Source organism: Oxyura jamaicensis, chromosome 1, assembly GCF_011077185.1.
Source record: "Oxyura jamaicensis isolate SHBP4307 breed ruddy duck chromosome 1, BPBGC_Ojam_1.0, whole genome shotgun sequence".
NCBI lineage: Eukaryota > Metazoa > Chordata > Aves > Anseriformes > Anatidae > Oxyura > Oxyura jamaicensis.
In genome coordinates, this window is record NC_048893.1 from 67,126,323 (window position 1) to 67,149,205 (window position 22,883).

The following is a 22,883-nucleotide window of genomic DNA, read 5'->3' on the forward strand; positions in this document are numbered from 1 at the left end:
AAAAATTCAAATGTAAAGCTATTTCTCGTACTCTGGTCCTAACCTTCAAGGAAAGTCTGCACAATGCATTTGAAAGACAAGCCCAGTAATGAAACAGAGATCTATCAGATCTTAAATATCAGTTGTATAAATACCTGAGGTGTGGGAGACAGAGGTGTTTGGCCAGTCTCCTTTCAGTGGTCTGTGGGGACAGGACAAGGGGTAATGGCCACAAGACAGAGCACAGGAAGTTCCGCACCAACATGCGAAAGAACTACTTCATGGTGAGGGTGATGCAGCACTGGGACAGGCTGCCCAGGGAGGTTGTGGAGTCTCCTTCTCTGGAGGTATTCAAGGCCTGTCTGGACGCCTACCTGGGCAGCCTGCTGTAAGGAACCTGCTTTGGCAGGGGGTTGGACCCGATGATCGCTTGAGGTCCCTTCCAACCCCTACAGTTCTGTGATTAAAAATCATGAATTTTGTGTTTTTACACTACATAATTTTCCTGTTCACTTCAGCTAATCCCACCATTTTTGCACCTTCCCTTTAAGCTGGAGGGGAAAACAAGGTGATGAATAAATCTTGCTCTTCTGTACTGGGTGCTACCTCCTTTCCTTCTCACGTGGTATGATAAGCATACCTAATTTCAACTCCAGATGATGGTTTTCAACTGGCATGAATCAGTGACCACTGCTGCTTTTATTTCAAGTTTAAACAATGACTTTTGCTTTGTAAGTTTACAACTAATTTCCAGCTTTGTGACTAGGTGCAATAAAAGATGCTGATCCTTGTTCAAACCTTGCCTTGCTAGCTTCAGTCCTGCTCGTAGTAATGCTTACATCGACACTGAGATGATTGCTCCATACAGATTACGTTCATTTTACTGACAGAACATCCACAGCATTGCTTATTATTAACTGCCTACACACAAACATTTGCTTAGTTAGAAAATGGCATGACACTGTTCATCAAGCCTTTTAGTACTACTTCAATATGCCTGCCAGAAACTTTGGAAAGGTACAGTGTTAATGTTACAGATACTGATGTTGCATTCCTCGGTTAAATTGCTGAATTTTCTGGTGATACTGAATTTACTACACACATCTCAACAAACATGTTTTCCAGTGACTTTAGCTTCATCACATTGAATTCAGATTTTGAAGAGAAAGATCAAAAGTCACTTACTGTAAATATTGTAAAATTTGATAGATGAGGCTAAATTATGTATTAGTTGTCACTATTACATGCCCAAAGTGTCTGAACTTACGTAATATTGCAGCCAAGCTTTGAGTATAGAAAAGCTACTTGCATAAATGTTTGTTATATATACTATATAGACTAAATGTCAGGATTCCTTTTTAAATCTTTCAGTTACTTCAGGTTTCAGAAATACTATTCTTACTATACTCACATTTAAAAACTAACAAAAAAAAATTGTGAAGCTTACTACAGGGGTTACATCAGGATGCTGATAAGTGTAAGCAAGTGATACCTGTGTATGGCAGCAGCTTTCTTTGTCTAGTCATTTATGTGATTTTTTTAACAGAAGATTGCTGCTAAGACTTATAGCAAGAGTGTTTTTTTTTTCCTTATAAAAATTAGCCTTTTTTATCATAACCCGAGGAAATTCTTGACAAGTTCATATTTATATCAATTTTAAATTTGCTTTCATTATCAGCTACTTTTATATTTTTCAGTTCCTAAAGCTTTTTTTTCCCCCTAAATAAGGGTTCAGGGTAAATGTTGATTTAGACTCTTCTGCATAGTTTTTATAGGTCAAAATCTTTTTTCTTTTAAGTACAGAACTTTGGGGTTTGAAGAACATTGAAGAGCAGCATTGTATGTAAAAGTGAAACTTCTTAATGGCTGCCTTCTGCTTTTCTTTTTTCTTTTTTTTTTTTCTTTTGCCACTGGGGGGAGCAGGAGGTTCTCACAAGCTTCAGGGAATGGAGTAAGGTTCAGGCCTTAGTGTTGGCTTGAGGGTGACTGACTGTGGACCATTCATGTCTGGCATACGCTTGAAAATCTGCTAAATACTAAAAAAGCCCTAGATTCTTGCTTGATATTTTCTTTTTATATTATTTTTTTTCAGATAGTTGCTTTCCAAATTGGGATTGGATCACGAAGTGTGCTTTACAAAAGGAAAGGAGGAAATTATCCTCTGTTACTGATATCAAGAATTGATTGTGGCTGGTGTAAGCTTTATTAAAGTCCTAAAATTCTGCTCTGAAACTTCATTATAGCTGTACCTAATGTAAGTAATTACATTGCTCAGATTGGCATGCAGTTTGCTTTATTTAGTGGAAGGTGCTACAGCTGAGAAATGTAGGGTGTTTTTTTTTTAATTTTAATTAATGTACACGTGGCTGTTGTTTTAGTAGCCATTTGCTCTAATCCTGGTCTTCCAGAAGTAAACCTAAAAGTACTCCTTCCATTCTCTAAAAGCACTGGAAGAGAGGGAACAGTTTGATTTTTCATTGTTACTTTTTTCTTTTTATTTGCATAGAATCAAGGGCTATGTACTTTTAGGGTACTATAAACATCTCGCTTCAGAAGGACTAACACCTATAAGTGCTGCTTCTGTTTATTCCCAGACAGTTTTTTAAGTTTCTGTCAGTGTTTTATATATCAGCATATTTCAGAAAGTGTCCCACAGGCTTCTGGGGCCTTGCCTTCCGTGCTAAAACTGCTGAACTAATGTTCAAGCTACATGCAGATCCTACTGCATATCTTCAACCAGATTGGTGTTTAGGGCAGAGCTAGACGTTCCAGTTGCAAGCCCAGGTTAGGCTTTGCCTTTGGAAAAACTTGTTCTGTCTGTTCTGCCAACAGTCAAAACTCCTACTTCAGAATTCATTAATTTTGTTGTTCATGGTGTACAGGACTTAAATGAACCAAGCAGGACAAGGATAAAATGCTAGAACAACACGAGTGCTTTCAGAGATAAATTTACAGCAGTTAAGAGGATGTAGCTGGAATGGCAGAAGCCAGCCAGAAGGTCCTGGAGCACACCCGCTAGCTGGGCTTGGTTGCAACCAGGACTGCTGATATCTTTTCCATGGAGTTATTGTTCTGCCTCTTCTTTTTAATTTTGATGAACATAAGCTCCCTCAAGGTCCCCCCCCCCCTTGCTCTTTTTGTTTTTTAATATTGCATTCTGTTATAAATTATTTTCTGAATTGTGTTTGAAACAGCTATGGGTTCTTAATTTGAGAACATAACCATTAAAAACCAACTGGCCAGACAAAAACAGCTCAGCAACCTTTTATTCTTAGAACCCTGTAACCTAAGCAATATTTTTGTTTATTTTACACACATGTAATGAAAAAAAAACAAGTATTGCATTTTATTAAAGACTAGGGTTTAAATAGTCCATGTTGCTATGAATAACCGGACATTTGGAGCTGCTTGCTCAGCTGAGCTTAACTGTCATTTAAAAACAATTAGTAACTCATGCATATTGTCTACACTTCATTAGTATCCAGACAACATAGATTATGTTGTGTTACTCAGAAATTGCAATAGTCTGTTTCTTTAAGAGATTTCCTCATTTAGTAGACTTCTCCTGTTTTCTTTTAGGGGGCACCATTACAATCCCTTCTCTTTAAAGAGTTTTGTGGTCTAATGCAGATGAGTAGCTTATGGTTTACTTTTTCCTGTGCAAGGAAATAGATAGCTCATTGCTGCTTAGGCGAGTTACATGTGCAAGTCCATGGAACCAGGCAGCATGCATCTGAGGGTGCGCAGTGAGACGGCAGATGTCATTGTGACTGGTTTTTATCAGCTATGAAAGGTCTTGGGTTTTTGTGGATAAACGTGATGACTGGGAAAAGGCAAGCATTACAGTTTAAAAAAAAAAAAAAAAAAAAAAAAAAAACACAAGGAAGGGTATGCAGGAAAACCAGTGAAGTTTACCTCTGTCCCTATGAATACTATAGAGCAAATTTTCATAGAAACTATTTCTAGGCTTGTGAAGGACCTGGAGTTAAATAGAAACAATTAGCGTGGATTTGTCAAGGAAAAGTCATGCTTGACCAACCGGACTACCTTCTGTGATGACCCCCTCTTCAAGCGAGGGGAAACCAGTGAATGTCACTTAAAACTTTTTGATGTAGCCTCATGTGGTATCTTCATATTCAGTGAGTTCCTGGATAACCCTGGCCTTGTAAGGAGAGATCATGCTGGAGGGCACTGCAGCCACAGAGACACTTCAACAAACTGGAGGGTGAGCAAGCTGTGAGTCAGTGCCTTGATCTCATCCGCTGGGATGGTGAAGGCTAACCATATGATGAGCTCCATTGGCCAGAGTGGTGATTGTCATCAGGTCATCACTTTCATAGCTGTCTCTGGAGTACTGTGTGCAGTTTGGGTCCCAACAGTATCAGAGAGAGAAACATGGGTGAGGCCAGCACAAGAGCAATAGGCCTCTGGTTATGGGTCCGGAGCATCTGATGTACAAGAAGCAGCTGAAGGTTTGTTCAGCAGAAGAGGAAGCTGAAACAGAGACATAACTGCAGTCCTTTGCTACCTAAAGGAGCTTTGTGAAAGAGGCATTCTCTTCAGAAGTGTGTAAAGAAAGGGCAAGAGGCAGTGGTCATTAATTGAAATGAAGTACATGCTAAACAGTTAAAATAAATCAGAAAGCTGTTGAGCACAGAGAAGCTGCGGAATCATCATTCTTGAAGATTTTTGAAACTCAGCTCAACATGGGTTTGTGCAACCTGATCTGATTTAAATTTAGCTCTGAGCATGAGATGAGCTTGATGACCTCCAGGGGTCTTGTCCAACTTGCGTTTTTATACATCTTCTTTATATATGGAATACCTTTTGACTTAATGCTTATATGTAACATAGCACTTGTCTTACAGACTGTCTCAGAATAGTCCATTACAGTCATCAGAAGCACATTCCTTAAACCAGACTAGACCTTAATAACAACGTGAACATACAACCCTAAATCCAGTGGAAAATATAGGTAAGGTTGCCATGAGGTCATCTGTATGTATTTTGCCTAGAGCAAATTTATTTTCCCCCTGCTTCTTTGACCCAGTTACGTTATTTTGTCTTATTTTATTCTCTAGTCAAGACAATATAAATTTTTCTCTTTAGATGAATGTATAAAGGTAGGCTTACTGGAACAGTCCATAACCCTCTGGAGTAGTATGTTCAACAGTGACACACTGTGGTTAGTTGCCCTCCTCTGGCTTAGATTTTTAGGGACTTGTATTTTTATGATATTAAGCTACTTGTTTAAAATTTAAAATGATTCAGCACTGGATGCTATCTCAGTTTGCAAGCTGGTCGGGAGTAGAGAGCTAGTTTTTTTGCTTTGAAGTTTTGTTGTTTTTTGTTGTTTTTTACTGAAGCAGAAAACTGAAAAATAGCAAAACGCTGATGTAATTCAATACTATTTTTTTCTAATTCAAAATTAACCCTTACTGGTACCATGGTAAGGTACCATTTCTTAGTAGGAACTAACCTGGTAGTTTTCTCTTTCAGCTGACTTAGTCCTGCTTGTCTGTGTCTCCAAACATCATATGCTAATACTTTATCAAATCGTACTCTGAAATCAGGGCTGGAGGTTATTAATGAAAGTTAGATTATTATTTTTTTTCCGGAAATAGCACAGATCTTACAAAGAGAGGCGTTAATGTCTCGGAACTAACAGGATTAATTGTTTCTATGAATCTTATCATATGCTAACAAAAAAGGATGAAAAGATTGACAATTTTGAGCAGAGGATTAATTTTATACATGAAACATACCAGCAAATGAGAGAGGGAACGATAGTCTCTGTAGTATTGACCACTTAACCTGTGACTGATGGGTGTCACTGGTGGATTTCTGGAATGTTATTTTTTGGCTTTAAATCTCATATTCCAAACCTTTCCCAAAACACTTTTGCTCAGGTTTTGAACTACCAAATTTTGCCATTCCGAGTGTGACAGATAGGAGAAATTGTTTCAAAATAGGTCACTTGCCTTAAAGGCGAGATTTTGAAGTTAACCTCTTTGTTAACGATCCTAGCAATCTCATTAATGAGACCAACTTAATTAAAAAAAAAATAACATTTCTTGGGCAAGTTGTATCTATTTTTTCTAACTCCATGCATTATTTACCTTTCCTAGTGTTTATCTGTACAGCTCCGAATCCCCTTTATATAGCCCTGTCCCACCTCAGATGGTCCACTGGGTCAGATGAGGCATATTCCTGCAATCTTCTCTCTAGAGTGCATACTTACACTTATAAACTTTTATTTTTGTTCTAGTTTAAACTAATAGTTAGAATTAATTGGCATAGGTGTGTTCTTAATGATATTCTGATTTTGCTGTCTTTCAGCCTTTTCAGGTTGTGGATCCTTTAGGAAAGGGGGAAAAATCAGTGGAAATGTAGACTTCTGCATGTTTTACCATAGAAGTAGACACAGGACACAAGGGCATAGAGATTTCAGGTTAGAAGCAACTGCAAACATACTGGATGCTGTTCCAGTGATTCTCTCCTCTTGTCTATTTTCTAACAGGTACTTTGTCGGTTCAGGCTATCACCTTACATTTGTGCTCCTGAATTTTGTTCCATTCTCATTCTTCTTCCTCTGGGTTATTCATTTCTTTTCATGTAAAACTCATCTATTTCTCATATTTTATCAAATACTGCTCATTTGTCTGATGAGGCCCCCTGGCTTTATGTCACCAGCAGATTTCTTATGCCTTTTCTTTAGTTACTAATGAAAATACTAATTTTAAGTTATCCCACTGAACAGGATTGCATTCTGGCAGTAGTCCTGTGTGCATCAGTTAGTTCCTGTTTTTGCACTTGGCTTCCTCTCTGCAACCAGTTTCATCCCTGCCTAAGTGGCAGTCTGTTTGCATGCATTATCTCCTTTAGTTCACTCTGCCTCCCAGTTCCTGGGATTGACACTGCTCACTTTGAGAAATGGGATAGAATATTATTCAGTTCTTGGACTCTGTCTTGGCTAGCTCTCCTTTGAACCCTTTTCCGTCTGCACATACCGGTTCCTTTTTTTTTTTTGTCCACAGAGTAGTTTCATATCTAGATATAGTTACAGCATCTTCAATTCAGAGGTCTGTGTTTTCTTTTTGGTTTGTTCTTCTGTCCTTACCTTAGAATTTCTTACCTTACTCATGTTGCTTTTTTTTTTTTTTTAAATGAGTGATTTGTCCTGCTGCATTTAGATATTTTTTTTTATGGGAGGTCCATTTCTTTATGGATCGCAGATAATTTTACTCATGTCAAATAATTTCTGATCTTTTCTGTACTGAGAGGCCTGCGCTGCCCTCAGTTTAGCTGACCAAAGGCAGTGCTTAACAGCATAACACTGTTGGTTTTTAACCAAACCTAAATATGGTATTGCTATTTCAGGGCTGCTTAAAATCTGTGGGCTGCCATATTTAAAATGTGCTACATGAATTTGAAGCTATTCAGGAAGATAATCCTTCGTACTTCAGATTTCAGACTTGGGTATGGACAGAGATCTTATTAAATTTGGGGGTTTGTATAAGACCCCAGCTGTCCATATAGCTGAAACTCTAGTGTTTTGTTCTTGCTTTTTGTTGTTATTTTTTGTGAAAGTACATTTGGCATGAATAAACTACATGGTATGCAATTCATCTTAATTTTCATTTACATTTTTGTAGTAGATTGTTAGTCCATATTTTTCTTTCCTCTAAAAATTTTCTTCGGCACCTCTGTTTTGGTTGTTCTTTTTCTTTCTGTGGTATTCCTCATGGTGTATATAGCCTCACAGCCTGCATTAGTAGTTTGGAAGCATCCATTTTGGTATCAAAGTTCCTGACCTTAGCATAGGAGGATTACTTTCTACTGATACTTTCATCTGGTTTCCTTGCCTTTTGTTTCCTAGTGGAATTGGGCAAGTGCTTTCTGAGGATCTTAGTGCTCCAAGGTACTCTGTTTCACTGGCAGATAGAGGGGCGAGGGCTGGGGAAGGAGGAGTTGAAAATAATGAGAATCACAGAATCATCTAGGTTGGAAGAGACCTCCAAGATCACCAAGTCCAACCTCTGACCTAATGCTAACAAGTCCTCCACTAAATCATATCACTAAGCTCTACATCTAAACGTCTTTTAAAGACCTCCAGGGATTGAGGAAGACTCCACCACTTCCCTGGGCAGCCTATTCCAGTGACTAACAACCCTTTCAGTAAAGAAGTTCTTCCTAATATCCAACCTAAACCTCCCCTGGTGCAACTTTAGCCCATTCCCCCTCATACTGTCACCAAACATGGGAGAATAGACCAAGCCCCACCTCGCTACAGCCTCCTTTCAGGTACCTGTGGAGTGCAATAAGGTTGCCCCTGAGCCTCCTCTTTGCCAGGCTGAACAGTCCCAGCTCCCTCAGCTGCTCCTCATAAGACTTGTTCTCCAGACCCTTCACCAGCTTCGTAGCCCTTCTCTGGACTTGCTCGAGCACCTCCATGTCCTTCTTGTGGCGAGGGGCCCAAAACTGAACGCAGTACTCGAGGTGCGGCCTCACCAGAGCCAAGTACAGGGGGACAGTCACTTCCCTGGACCTGCTGGCCATGCTGTTTCTTATGCAAGCCAGGATGCTGCTGGCCTTCTTGGCCGCCTGAGCACACTGCTGGCTCATATTCAGCCGACTGTCAACCAATACTCCCAGGTCCTTCTCTGCCAGGCAGCTTTCTAACCACTCATCTCCCAGCCTGTAGCGCTGCTCGGGGTTGTGCCCCAAGTGCAGGACCTGGCCCTGCTGTGGGCTACTAAGCAAAGCAGAGTCAAGAACTTCTTAGCCAGATTAGTTGGAGCCCCGCAGAAAGATGTCTTGTGCTCTGGGATATAGTCCTTGTACTAGTCTTTCCTCCACCTCCTCCAGCTCGTGAAGTGTCATTCCTCTGTTTTAAGAATATACAACAGACAGACTTTTTAGGGTGAAAGTAAACGAGAAGAACATTTTTGAATAACATTGCCAACATCTGTTCTTCTTCACTTTTTCTGGCTGTAGCATTTTGTCTTACCCAAGACATGCTCCTAAAAATCTTTACTATTAGCTCCTGTTGGAATTTAATGCTGTTGTTAAATATGTCATCTTCCATCATTTAGAAGCAGAGATTTTATTGGTAGATGGGAGTTGATAATTTGGGGCTGCAGCAACATTTCAGAAGTATGTGACATCACTCCAGTATCAGCTTTCTTTGGAGGCTAGCAATCCTGACAGCTAAGTTGCTTTTTCTCTGAGTCAGGGCTGTGCAGTACTCATTGGGGAGCAGCTTCAGACAGGAATGGGCTGTACCTCACGTCTCAGTCTGTATTTTGTTGTTTGCATGTCAAGCTTTTAGTAAGGAATGAATTTCCTTGGAGACTGGTGAGTAATTCTTATTCTTTGATGTACATTTTAACAACTGTGGTTTAGTTGGTTTTTTAGACGTAAAGCATTTTTTCCTTGTTTGGAAAAACATCTTTCAAATGCATTATTTAATAATTCACAATATATGCAAAGTAACGCAGTATTTATAACATTGAAAGTTAAGATTTTAAATAGAAGCCTAATTTTATGTAGAAATTTTGTTCACTGATTTATTACTTTTGGTGTATAACTTCAAAGACTTTTATTCATATATGATCTAGTAGATATGCTCATGTTTAAGAGATTGAATGTAGCAGGAATTATTTGAGCTTTTTTAATTAGCTTGCAACACTGAGTAGAAATACTCTCAAAATAGAAACTTGAAGTTGCCTTATAAGCTGTATGTTAAAATAAGGTAATTTTAATAGTTGACCGTCTTACAAATGTTATCTGGAGGTTGTGTTTGTGTGTAGGTAGGGGAACAAATGGAATAACAGATGCACTTCCAGTGAGTATATGTATCTATATTATCTGCCTGGATGTATGTTAATTTCTCTATGAATGTCATATAGTGAGCTACAAAATCTGTCAGCCTAAAAATTGGGATGAGGAGGGGAGGACAACAACACAGAATGTATCCATTTACAGCTTAAGTTTTGAATAACTGAAATATACTGTAGTTTCCACTTCGAGGTAACTGTTTTCTCATTGCAAAAGAAATATAAAATGTGTCCTCTTTTCTCCTCCCTCCAATTAAGAGCCTAGTTATAAAAGTGCTGCAGTATTACTACATTTAGAAATCTTGGCAGATTCCAATTTTGAAAAGGTTTGTCTTTTAACATGTGGATAATCTTCCACATTAGAGTTAGAAAATTACAGCACCTCTATCTGCACAGAGGTATTTTAAAAGAGAAAGCCAGGGTTTTGCTGTGTTACTTTGGTACTTCGGTGATTTTTGTTTTGTTTTAAGGTCTTGATGGATGAATACATGCAAAAGCATCTTTTTCATCTGTTTGGAGATTCTGGGAGTAGTGAAACTCATCTTGGTAGAAGTAAGATACTGATTTCCAGCAGGAAATCATTTCCAGATTGAATTTAGATGGGCTGAATCAGAGCTTTAGGTAGCTCCGTGGATACAATGAGTTAGCCTGTGCTAAAGATAATGTCTTTAATGCATAAGCTGACAATTTTTATGACACAGTACTGTGATATTATATTGCAGATACAGAATTGATATATTCAGGATTTATGATACTTGGCAGATTACTATTAGCATAAAAGTTCCTTTGTAGCTGAGTCTTAATGTAGATGGTTGGCTTCCAACACAGAAGTGAAAGTGATAATAATGGTAAACGCTTTTTAAATACTTATAAAATATATTGCTACAAATATACCTATTTATTATGTCATTATAGTATTAAAATATTTTAATGTTTATTTTTAATGAGGTGTTTAGGATACCTACTTTGCTCTTTCTTAAGCTGAATGATTTTTTATTGCCAGTTTGTTTGTTTTGTGTACTTTGGGCTTAGTTGAAACAGACTTCTATAGGCAGTTGTCAGCTTCTGACTGTCTTCAAAAATGTTTGAAGTGTGCTTTTTGATACATGTGAACCCTCTTGAATGTTCTATTAACAAATGGAAAAGGGTAGAGAAGTTGTACATAAATCAGTTGCTTATAGATTTTTAGGATAGGAGCCATATGAGTTGTATGACACAAATGGCAGTTTTCTTGTTTGGTTGACTGGAATATAAGAATGTGTGTAAACTTCTGATTTTCAGCTTCTCTTTTACCAAAATAAAACATGCAGCTGTACTTCTAAATTAATCAGAATCACTTGCTTGAATCCTTTCCAGGGGATTTTTTATGATACAGTAGTGTAATGTGCTTAAATCCTGTAGAACATGGAATGAGATGCCTTTCTTTAAATGTAGGTCTACGGATATTTATTACATTGGTTAGTTTTATCATGTATTTGTTAATATGAAACTCCTGGTTTTGCTGGTTGTCTGAATAGCGCCATAGCGAGTCTGAGTTACTGCTGTGATACCTGGAGTTTTCCAGTTACTTTTTCTTTCCTATAGGAGTCATAGTCTTGCTCACAAGTTTCCCATCCTCTTGAAGGATTTGGTTTCTGTTTCTGTTTTTTAAAGGAGAGAACAACTCAGTTTAAATACAAGTGAGTGTTTTTAAGTCTTAAAGTACATCTTGACTGAAATGCGTGGCTAACTAAGGAGCTAAAAGAGAGGAATATGTTGGTGTATTTTAAAAGTATATATCACCTAGCCAAATGATGGAAAGACACTTCTAGCTTAGCTTCCTAACTGAGCCGGTTTATAGGTCTTATTTTTTTTCTTTTTTTCTTTTTTTTTTCTGTTTTTCTGTTTTTAGTGCCAAGAAATGGGGAGTGGCACTTAAATAAGCTTATTTTCCTATTTGAAACAGCTATTTTATCTAAATGATAGGTTCTCTAAATAAGCATAAATTGTAGGCATTCATTGCAACGTGCTTTTTCCCTTAACTGGCTTTAGAAACAAACTTCAGTCATGAAAAGAGTGAAAGCTATCATTCTACCAGAATTTTTCAACAATTTACAAGTGTGGTGTTTATTCGGAGTGGGGAGGAGGGTGGAGAAAGGAAGAGACAAATTTCTGATTTCATCTGAACAGTGAAATAGTTTAGAGCAATGATCATTAAACAAATTCTTTACCTCAAAATACCTTCTGCCTAATAAGAAGTATGAACAGCATTCATGGCAAGTATAACCACTTGTTCACACTTGTTCTTGTTAAAGCTGATGATTTTATTTCTTGACGTTAATGTCTTACTTGATTTTTCTCGTACATTGAGAAAAATTTCCACTTTATGAAGAAAAGGTTTGTTTATATAAAATATACATAATGGGATCTGACTTTTAACTTAGCTTTAAATCATTAAAAAAATATGGCAATACAAATAATTTTCATGGTTGGAACTATCTAAGTAAAAGAGAAAATAAGTTCTGTCTGAAGTTGATAGCCGATTTTTGGCTTTTGTGTTTTATGCCCATTTACAATGCATAAAGTGTATTAATTTTTTAACTTGGATGTTTTTGCCTCAATTATTCCAAATGTCATAGCTAATTTTCTCTATTTATAGTAGAAGGTTTGGTGGTCGTCTAGGAAATAACAGATTTTTATTTATTTTACATTAAAGATTTGATGCTGTTGGCTCTTACCTTTTGTAGAAATCTTTGTTTTATTCAAGATAGAAGATAATAAAAACAAAGCCATATTGAGTGGTCTGACAAAAGTTCCTTACTTGTCAATTTTAATTTTTCTGATTTTTGAGTTACTAATGTTTTAGAAGTCCTGGAGCCTACCAAGATTTGTTTATCAGAATAACGAAGAAGAAGAAAAATGAAAGTACTCCTTGTTATATTCAATGCTATTAAGACAAAACTTGGGTGAAATTGAAAATATACTTCAGTACATAGTACTGAAATAAATCTGTCTTTAGTCTCTTTATTTCCTTTCCAGTGCTATTCAGGTACTGGGTAGGGAGGGCACACACAGCCCTCAGGGCCTACCAAGGAGGGAAAGAATTCAAGAGGAGACCACAGCAAACTTTTTGCTGACTCTTGCTAGCTTGGCAGAGTGTTTCCAGACTCCTTGCCCTGGGTAGCCAGGGAACATGAGCAAATTGAGTGTTATCACATCCTGCAGTCAACAGACATCTGGAAACTTCCCAGCCAAAGTCAGAAGTACAGCCAAACTCTCTACATTCATCCTCTGTTGGAAGAGTTATTCAAGTGGCATTTCGTGTTCATCATCAAGACTTACTCATATGCCCACTTCTCATGCAAAATAAGAAATTGCTGGTTAATTGTCTTCCCGTGCCCCTCACCCCTTCCAATGTTAAAATTCCTGACCCTTGTTTTGTGAGACTCAAACAGGATAGGAGACTTAGTAATGCTCATAAATAGTAGTTAAGTCTGAGTGAAGACCTCAACCTTACGGAGTCTTTAAAGTAGGTGTCATTTTGTGATCTCTTGATGCTTACTGAATGGTTAGTTCTAAACATGATATAGAAGGATTCTCAAAGGCTGTCTTCATTCTGATTCTTTTAATTCTGATGTGCACTGTTCAGGTATAACAGTAATGTACATAAAGCTGTAGGCAGCAGCCTGTTTTACATATTTCATCACTGTGTTGATGAGAGCAGCCATACACAATAAAATGATGATAAGGAGTTAAAGCCAGTCTGGTTCTTCAATGTGCCCAAATCTTTGTAGGACACGGCAGCAATATGAGTTTAAAACAAGTGAACAATACTATTTTATTTTTGTGATGGTTTTGTGTGACTTTAAGCCCACAGCCTACAAGTATACCTTAAAAAAAAAATAAAATACAAAAACTTCATAGCAAGTAGAGTGGCTGGATTCCAGTAAAGTAAAATAAATTCCACTTTCCACTTTAGTAAAATAAAATTCCACTTTAGTAAAATAAATTCCACTTTCAGTAAATTCCACTTCGATACTGGAGGAAAGGAAAACCATTTCAAAACAGTTTTATGTCAGAAGGCGCATAACATGTAAAACAGAGTAGCTGGAGCTTGGGGGGGAGGGGGGGGGCGGGGGGAGTAAAAAATTCTGCATAGCGTATATTACTTTATAGATCTGTAATATATCTAAGATCACTAATTCTGGAAACATTGTATAAGGTGAGAGATACTGTAAAAACACCATTCTTTACAAATACTTACATATTTTATAGTTTTGAACTGTAGCCTAAAATCTCCTTTTCTGGTAGAATGTCTGTGTAATCTGGAAAGAAAAAAAATTGAGGGAAGGAGTTTTCACTTCTGGGCTTCTCATGAAAAATCACTGCCTCACAAATCTCTTCCTTATGTTCATGTTTTCTAGTGGTAAAAGGAGAAATGAGTAATACTCGATATGGTGAATTGCAGTTAATTTATATTCTTGAATATGATACACTGGTCCTTTAAAATTCATTCTAAAGCCAGCTTCAACATACAAAAAAGTAAAATAAGTTCTTAAGTGAATAGAAGATGGTGTTCCCACCAGTATGGAGTGTGGTACTGGCTTTTGTCATTTAAAAATCCCACTGACATTACTTTGACATTGAATGTGATCTATGCCATCCAAGTGTTCCATTTTCCCTTACATCTTGCTCACCATTGGAACAAAGTGATTTTTCTTTTTTACGTAAAGTGTTTATTCATGGAAGGAGGGTCTTCACTAGAATGGTTTCCATCGTTGTAGTTTCACTGTTAGAAACAAGACAGATGAACTACTCTGATATTAAAAACATCATTCTTGCTGTCTTGATGCTGAGGATATAGCTGAGCCAATGCAATCATCAGCTGTTGTCAGAAGGACGCTTCCATCTCCCTCACTGCACCATGTCAGGTACTGCAGGAAGGTTAGTGCTGTGAACAACGATTCATTTTCAGTGGTGTGAGCTGGATCACAGCGTGACTGTGTGAGCACTGGTGCTGCCACAGGAGCAAAGGGTGGAGTGGGCTTGTCATTTTGGAACAGCCATTTTCTCAGTGCAGTTGGTGGAGGATAACCCTGACTGCTGCCTTTGAGTGAAAGACATGGACCTGTACAGGGCATATCTGCACAGGTGACAGCTGTCTAGGTTGGCCAGGCACACAGACTCCCAGTGAACAGCTACGTACCTGCGTTAATGTAGCCCTGAGGCTGAGCTTGATAGCCTGTGCTGCTTCTATCCAAGTTACAAGTCGTGGGCTGTATTTTTATGTAATATCAAATACTTCATTGTTAGAGCTGCCCCTGTATTATATTCATTTCAGTGGTCTGTCACAAGTGTGTGTGTGCACTTCATGTCAGAAAGTTTTACCTCTTGGGCTTAAGACTCAAGAAGTCATCACTGATGCTGTTTAGCATTTTGTTATTCAGTATGTGGGAGAGCATCCTACCAGAGCTGGCCAAAGATGGCTTGTGTGTGGACTTTGAATGGCATGCCACAATTCCAGAAGCTTGGAGTTTCACAACAGCTTGAAGAAACCATCTGTGAAAGAAAACAGCTTCCAGCTTCTAGCTCCCTCTGAGGTAGAAACTTAATATTAAAAAAAAAAAAAGTGCTGGCAAGGTCATTAGTGGCATTGCGTCTGCTGAGAAGGAAGTATTTGTTCGTTTTTTCTGTTGCTGTACTTGGCCTATGATTATAATAGAAAGACTTCTTAGTGTGCCATTCGATTAAGAGCTTTGTGTTCCTAGGGCAGTAGTAGTTATTAATTAAAACTAAATGTTATTTTAGTTGTTATGTTGTGGGATAAGGACACGGCTTTGAAGGTTTGGATATAAAATTAAGACACTGAATTGTAATATTCTTTTGCCATGTATGTTTCTTGCATAGCCATCAAAACTGCTGACAGTTCATTTTGTAAATAAGCTAGAGTCATTCAATTTCAGTTGTAAAGGAAATGGATAATGCAGAACAACCTGTGTCACTGTTGAAACCGAAGATGTGAAAATACAAGGGGGGAGAGCCAAAAAATGCTTTTTTTTAGTGTAATTTTCCAAAATTTTAGAGCTAATAGTTTGGTTATTTAAGACCAACTGGCATCAAATGGGTTGATAGTCTGCATTTAAGCACTGAGTGGTGGATGCAAACTCTAAATCAGAAGGAGTGCTGAAACTTCATCTGATAAATTGAATAATGATGTAACCTATTACCTGAAAGACCCTCTTTTTATTGTACTTGCTTTGGCCAGTCCTAGTCGAGCTTTTAAAGTGCCTGACTAGATGCATTGAAACACAGAAGTAATTCTAAGCAGTATATCAATTTTTTCATGTAATGCAGACATTTCCTAGAAGAAAATAACTTAAGTAGTTAGTTTCCTTTTAGTCATCACAGAACATTTTTCGTTTCATTTATTTCTTTTTCTTAAAATAAATAAATAAATAAATTGTTTTGGTCTACAGAAGAATGTATGTTATAGTTACCCTTCATCTATTCCATTGCCTTATCTAAAAATGAATAACGGTGCTGCTGAGGTTTTCATAAATTATCGTTGCTACTTGAGAAATTTGTCTAAATTATGGGCTTACTTTATAAGAAACTTAGCACCAAGATGGGAAAAAGCATCTAAAATACTACAGAAAGAAAACAGTACTTAATCTTGTGTTCAGGTTGACTTATGTTTCCCCCCATCTCCCCATTTATAGTAGTCTGATTCTAAAATAACTGCCTGGTATCATAACCATTTCTTATGTGAAACATCTATATATGGGAGTATCCCTTTTTCTTTCTTAGTATTCTTTTTTTAATTAAGTTTGCATTTTTGAGTTCTTTAAGGGAAGATCTGTGAAAGATGTAAAACATCTAGAATCTTTTAAGTGTCGTGGGAAGATATTTGATATTTATAACAATCTTTTTCTGCTTGTGTTCTGAACTAACAGAAAATTACTCAAGTATCTGGGACTCCTGACACTTAGGTTGATACATAGAGAAAGCATACCAAAACTATTTGAAGGAGGACTTGATCTTTTGCATTTTGGATGTGAATCTAACTAATCACCTGCTACCTAGCTTTGCACAGTTTCCATTAGACCATCACCTCTGTGTGCTTCCCACTTTTCCATTTTGTGTCTGGTAGCAGAGGGAGGATGCTGATCTCCGGCTCCCAGTCATAATTTCTCTGTCTGTTTCTGGGGCATGATTCTCACCCCTTTCCTTGTTGGATAAAACTCTGAACTTCATTGCTTTTTGATGACATGCATCAAAGCAAAGGAATTCGTGCTGCAGACTAATATCATTAAATACCATGGAAGATTCAACGCTGTAAAGAGCTGTTTTTGCTAATTGCCGATGGGTATTCTTAACACCAACAATCAGGCATTAGGCAGCAGTAAGACACTTAACTCTGATAATCAAAGTTAAACTTGCTGTAGGAACATAGGTGTTATCCCCGTAGATCAGACTGTAGGTCCCTCTGGGTTCGCATTCTGTCCCTGCTAATGAGCTGTGCTGATGTGTAAGAGTAATTAACGCCACGCTGAAGTGTGATAGTTAGAAACCCTTCAGTATTTCTGTGTTTAATATTATATTGCCATTTTTTTCTGGAAAGTAGTATTTGTTAAACTGTTGAGGCCAGCCTATTTTTTAGAAATACTTGAAGGTAGTAAGTTGAAGAATAGCAGGGAATGATGGATGTAAGACCAGAGAAAAGAGAGAGGAAATATGACCTCTCAGCAGCTAGATCCATTCTCGACAGATCAGCTCTGATTTATATTAAGGTTTCCCACAAGCCTGATTGGTGTCCACACCTTTAGACTAAAGTATGTTTCATCTCCTCTAAGATCTCTCATCTGAAAGATGAGCAGGCAAACATATGAATATTATTACATGTGACAATTTCAAGAAGACAATGTGGTCTTTTTAGTTATGTATTTCTGCAGAGAATATTTAAAATAACTTCTGTTCCTGTGATTTCAAGCAAATGTAAAACTGCATATTTGTTGCTAACATTTCTGTCATTTGGAGTCTCCTAAAACAACTTGATCCTGTTCTCCTAAGGCTGAAGACAACACTAGAGTTGTGTGAGGTTGAGCTGTTCCCTCAGACCTTGCAGATGACAGCCGGCATGTTCAGCATTCCAATTCATTGCCACGGTTTATACCCCCTGTGTCTATGGACTTGAACTCTACGTCATAAGCAATTAATACTTTTAATAGGCTTTGTACTGTCTTGTCTGAGATGAATGCAGGCCCACACACACTGTAAACTTCAATTATCCTCTGGGGTCTGGTGCACATATTTGCATATGCTGTACCAATGGACCACCAAGATTATTCAGTTAAATCCTTGCAGTGGCTTTAAGGAGACCTGTAATTCAAGTGTTAATGATGGCTGTTCATTTTTACAATAATTATTTTTATAAAGTCTCAATGTCTGCCTTTACTTCATATGAAATAGGATCTATTGTAAGTGAAAGCCTGAAACACAGGATGTATCTGAATGCTGTGCCATGATTAAAATGAGTGGATGCACCATCATTTCATCTGCTTTCTTATGTCAGATTGTTAAAAGAAATATTTCTAAGCACTTCCCAGATGATAATATATTTACTTTGCAGAAGCTTGCCAGGCCGTTTTCCTTGCTCAGTAGACTGGGGAAATGTCTAGTTGTGACCTAATATATTCTGATATAAGAGTTCAATAATCATGGCTTTCTTCTAAGACTTACTAGGTAATTAACAGAAACATGTTGATATTTAATAAAAATGGATATGGTTGTAGAAGTATGCCCACTTGCAAGGCACTGGAAAAATCATCAAGAAATTGTGGAAGTCATGTAGCTGAAAACAATGTTATGTTGTTACTCTCCTGTGTAACATGTTGGCTAAAATAAAAATGGGATTTGCTTCACTGACAGCATGATTCACCTAATGTTTAAAATAAATATATCATTAGTAATAGCAGATGGGATAAGGGGAAGATAGAAATTGGTCTAAAGGAGAAAACTCTCATGAGAAATAAGGTGTTTAACTAGTTCTGTTAACACATAGCAAACTATGATTGCTGATGTGCTTAGCTTGATTTGTGAGGCAAGGCAGTGCAATTTCACCAAGTCTCTTTAAAGTCTGCCGTTGATCTTGAGGTACTAATTTACTGCAATAAAATTATATGTATGTATATAATGCATTTATAACTCAATAAAATTAAGCAGCTTTGCTTCTTCACAGTTCTACAGCAAGAGTTTAATGGAACAGTTGAGTGGTGCTGTAAATGCTACAATTATACTTCAAAAAGTGTTTTGTAAAGGATGTTATTGCTGTAAGTAGTTTGAGACTAAACAAGATTTGGAGTTATGTGATACCATCTTAAAAAAAAAAAAAAAACAGTACTGAGCAAGTTGTGGCTTTTCACAAACAATCAAGCAGTCTTGAATAAAGATAATGAACAGCTGAGATCTAAGGTAACCAGAAATGGAAACAAGGTGAAATATGAGCTCTGAGAGAATGAGAGATTAAAAAGGGGGTTATTTCAGTAATCTGTATGTTTCTATTCAAGAGTGGTAAGTAGGGAGGGGAGGAAGACATGACATTGAAAGCATGGAATAGTTGCACAACAAGAGTGGAACGTTGGGGGGGGGGAATGCATGCACACTTAAATTATTTTGTAGTGTTCTAATAATAATAATAAAAAAAAAACTAAGGGGGGAGTGAGGGAGAGAGAGATAAGGCTGGTTTATATTCTAAATGTTGAAAATAGCAATCGAGCAGTAGATGATAAACTGTAAGTTCATAGCATGCTCTTTTATCTATGTTTCAGGAAAACAGCCCTGCAATATGGTGGAAATTAGTGGGAAAAGAAATTTCATACATAATGTATGTTGATGGGGGATATCATTAGTTCAGAGAACTGTAAATAGAGCAGGATTATAGCAATTTACTAAATACCTAGTTTTTGTGAAAAGAAGTTGCTTACTGTCCTGGAATACTTGTTCTATATGAGAGTGCTCCGAAGTGTATGTAGAATTTACTGTTTCTGTTAATAGATCTGTTGTTCTTGTTACTACATCCACAACTATTTATCAGTGAAACATAAGAGTTTTCTTTATTTTTTCTGTCTCTCTGAGCTCTATTGAGCTCCTTTTTGAACCACAAGTGGGGAGGAGTCTGGACTGAATTACAGGATAGTCATGGTTGTCAGTGCTTGAGAGGTGAAGAGAAGTGACGGTCTCTTCAAGCTAAAGGGAAATTAAAACATTGCACCATGGCTTTGACCTTAGTGTACATTAATTGGAGACATTTTGTTCTTGAAACCATGTGAACTTGCAGAGTATTCTCAGTTGAAAATACTTTTGACAAGATTATTGTTGGCATAGGCCAGATATCAATGTTAGTGTGTGTGTGTACTCACGTGTATATAAAACAGCTTAATTTGTTTGCATTCATTTTCCTTGTTGTATTTTTTTCAAAGCGTAATTATTGAAAAACATGTAAAATTAGTTTAAGGAACTATTAGAGTAGGCTTCTCTTGCAAAATAGCTCTAGAATTTATAATGAAGTAGAATGCAAGCATAAATCAATATTGATTTTTAAGTTCATACTTCTATCTCTAATATTTTCTAAATAGTGCATTTCACTTATGCTTCCAACACTGTAATAAATCATGAAGGCCCATGCTTGCAGAACTAAGCTCAATAATATGTGTTAGAGATGATACTCTGTCTAGTGAACTTTGATAAAAACATTTAAAGTTGTTATACAGCTATCAAATAGCTAAATATTTGCTAAAAAACTTTTACTGAAATTTATGCTTCAATTTGTGGTGGGTGGCTAAGAAAGCCTGGCTTCTGTCAAATTTCCAAATGATAGTATCTGGTGTGATGAATTGCTCCAGGTTGAGGTATGGTTGTGATCATGCAGTTACAAGAGACAAATCCATGTAGACTATGTAAGTTCAATTCAGGATTATTTCTGGTTCTGAAAACCTTTAACATATAAGTAAATACCAATTAACATTTTCTAGTTAACTCTTCTTAATGAAACTCAGCGGCTTTATGTAGTCTGCTAATATGACTGATCTAGCTGTAGCAGCAAAGAGAGCTAGCTCATTTTATCAGGACAGCTGTTGTCTGTCAGTTCTTGTCCTCTCCAAAATTTAGCTTTTATTTCTTCTGCCCTCACTGCCTCTTCAGGAGAGGCTGCAGCTTTGCTGGATGGGAGAGGTGGGTTTTGGGGCAGCATTAGCTGTCAGTCTTCAACAGGGAGAGGCAGTAGCAGCTGGATTGGAGCACCCAGTGTTACTTCTGGTCCACAAGCCACCTGCTGAACCATGCTACTCCGAATCTTATTTTTTTTAGAATCACACACACAGAATCACACAGAATAGTCTAGGTTAGAAGAGACCTCCAAGATCACTGAGTCCAACCTCTGACCTAACGCTAACAAATCTTCCACTAAACCATATCCCTAAGCTCTACATCTAAACGTCTTTTAAAGACCTCCAGGGACGGTGACTCAACCACTTCCCTGGGCAGCCTATTCCAGTGACTAACAACCCGTTCAGTAAAGAAGTTCTTCTTAATATCCAACCTAAACCTCCCCCGGTGCAACTTTAGCCCATTCCCCCTCGTCCTGTCAACCGCCACCTCGCTACAGCCTCCCTTCAGGTACCTGTGGAGTGCAATAAGGTCACCCCTGAGCCTCCTCTTCTCCAGGCTAAACAGTCCCAGCTCCCTCAGCCGCTCCTCATAAGACTTGTTCTCCAGACCCTTCACCAGCCTCGTTGCCCTTCTCTGGACTTGCTCGAGCACCTCCATGTCCTTCTTGTGGCGAGGGGCCCAAAACTGAACGCAGTACTCAAGGTGTGGCCTCACCAGAGCTGAGTACAGGGGGACAATCACTTCCCTGGACCTGCTGGCCATGCTGTTTCCTTATGCAAGCCAGGATGCTGCTGGCCTTCTTGGCCGCCCGAGCACACTGCTGGCTCATATTCAGCCGACTGTCAACCAATACTCCCAGGTCCTTCTCTGCCAGGCAGCTTTCTAACCACACATCTCCCAGCCTGTAGCGCTGTTTGGGGTTGTTGTGCCCCAGGTGCAGGACCCAGCACTTGGCCTTGTTGAACTTCATACCGTCAGCCTCGGCCCATCAGTCCAGCCTCTCCAGATCCTCCTGCAGAGCCTTCCTACCCTCGAGCAGATCAACACACGCACCTAACTTGGTGTTGTCTGCAAACTTGCTGAGGGTGCATTCAATCCCCTTGTCCAGATCATCGATGAAGATGTTAAAGAGGACTGGCCCCAGTACCGAGCCCTCGGGGACTCCACTAGTGACCGGCCTCCAACTGGATTTGACTTCATTCACCACAACTCTCTGGGCCTGGCCATCCAGCCAGCTCTTAACCCAACGAAGTGTACGCCAGTCCAAGCCACGAGCAGCCAGTTTCCTGAGGAGAATGCTGTGGGGAACGGTGTCAAATGCCTTAGTGAAGTCAAGGTAGACCACGTCCACAGCCTTTTCCTCATCCACTAAGCGTGTCACCTTGTCATAGAAGGAGATCAGGTTGGTCAAGCAGGACCTGCCCTTCATAAACCCATGCTGACTAGGCCTGATCACCTGCTTGCCCTCCAACTGCCGCATGATGACACCCAAGATAATCTGCTCCATGAGCTTCCCTGGCACTGATGTTAAACTAACAGGCCTATAGTTCCCCGGGTCTACCCTCCGGCCCTTCTTGTAGATGGGCGTCACGTTTGCTAGCCGCCAGTCGAGTGGGACCTCCCCTGATAACCAGGACTGCTGATAAATGATGGAAAGGGGCTTGGCCAGCTCCTCCGCCAGTTCTCTCAGTACCCTTGGGTGGATCCCATCCGGCCCCATTGACTTGCATACATCCAAATGCTGTAGCAGGTCACCAACCATTTCCTCGTGGAGGCCACATTCTGCTCCCCATCCCCTTCCACCAGCTCAGGGTACTGGGTGTCCAGAGAACAACTGGTTTTGCTGTTAAAGACTGAGGCAAAGAAGGCGTTAAGCACCTCAGCTTTTTCCTCATCTCTGATTACTAAGTTTCCCCCCAC

At 38.6% G+C, this 22,883-nt stretch overlaps 1 protein-coding gene across 32 annotated transcripts in view; it reads left to right on the top strand.

Annotated features, from left to right (window-relative positions):
• PLEKHA5 (pleckstrin homology domain containing A5) overlaps positions 1–22,883 on the top strand; it is a 173,957-nt gene that overhangs the window by 73,490 nt on the left and 77,584 nt on the right. The window contains exons 4-5 of one of the 32 annotated variants that reach the window (XR_004756331.1): positions 2,072–2,233; positions 4,848–5,274. The exons of 29 other annotated variants lie outside the window; for them this stretch is intronic. Coding sequence is in view for 2 of the 3 variants with exons in the window: in XM_035347656.1 (XP_035203547.1) it covers positions 9,317–9,336 (20 nt within the window). In the remaining variant the exon portion in view is untranslated. Of the gene's footprint in view, positions 1–2,071; positions 3,829–4,847; positions 5,275–9,203; positions 9,337–22,883 lie in introns of those variants that run through there. 2 more of the 32 variants (XM_035347822.1, XM_035347656.1) reach the window with 2 other exon arrangements.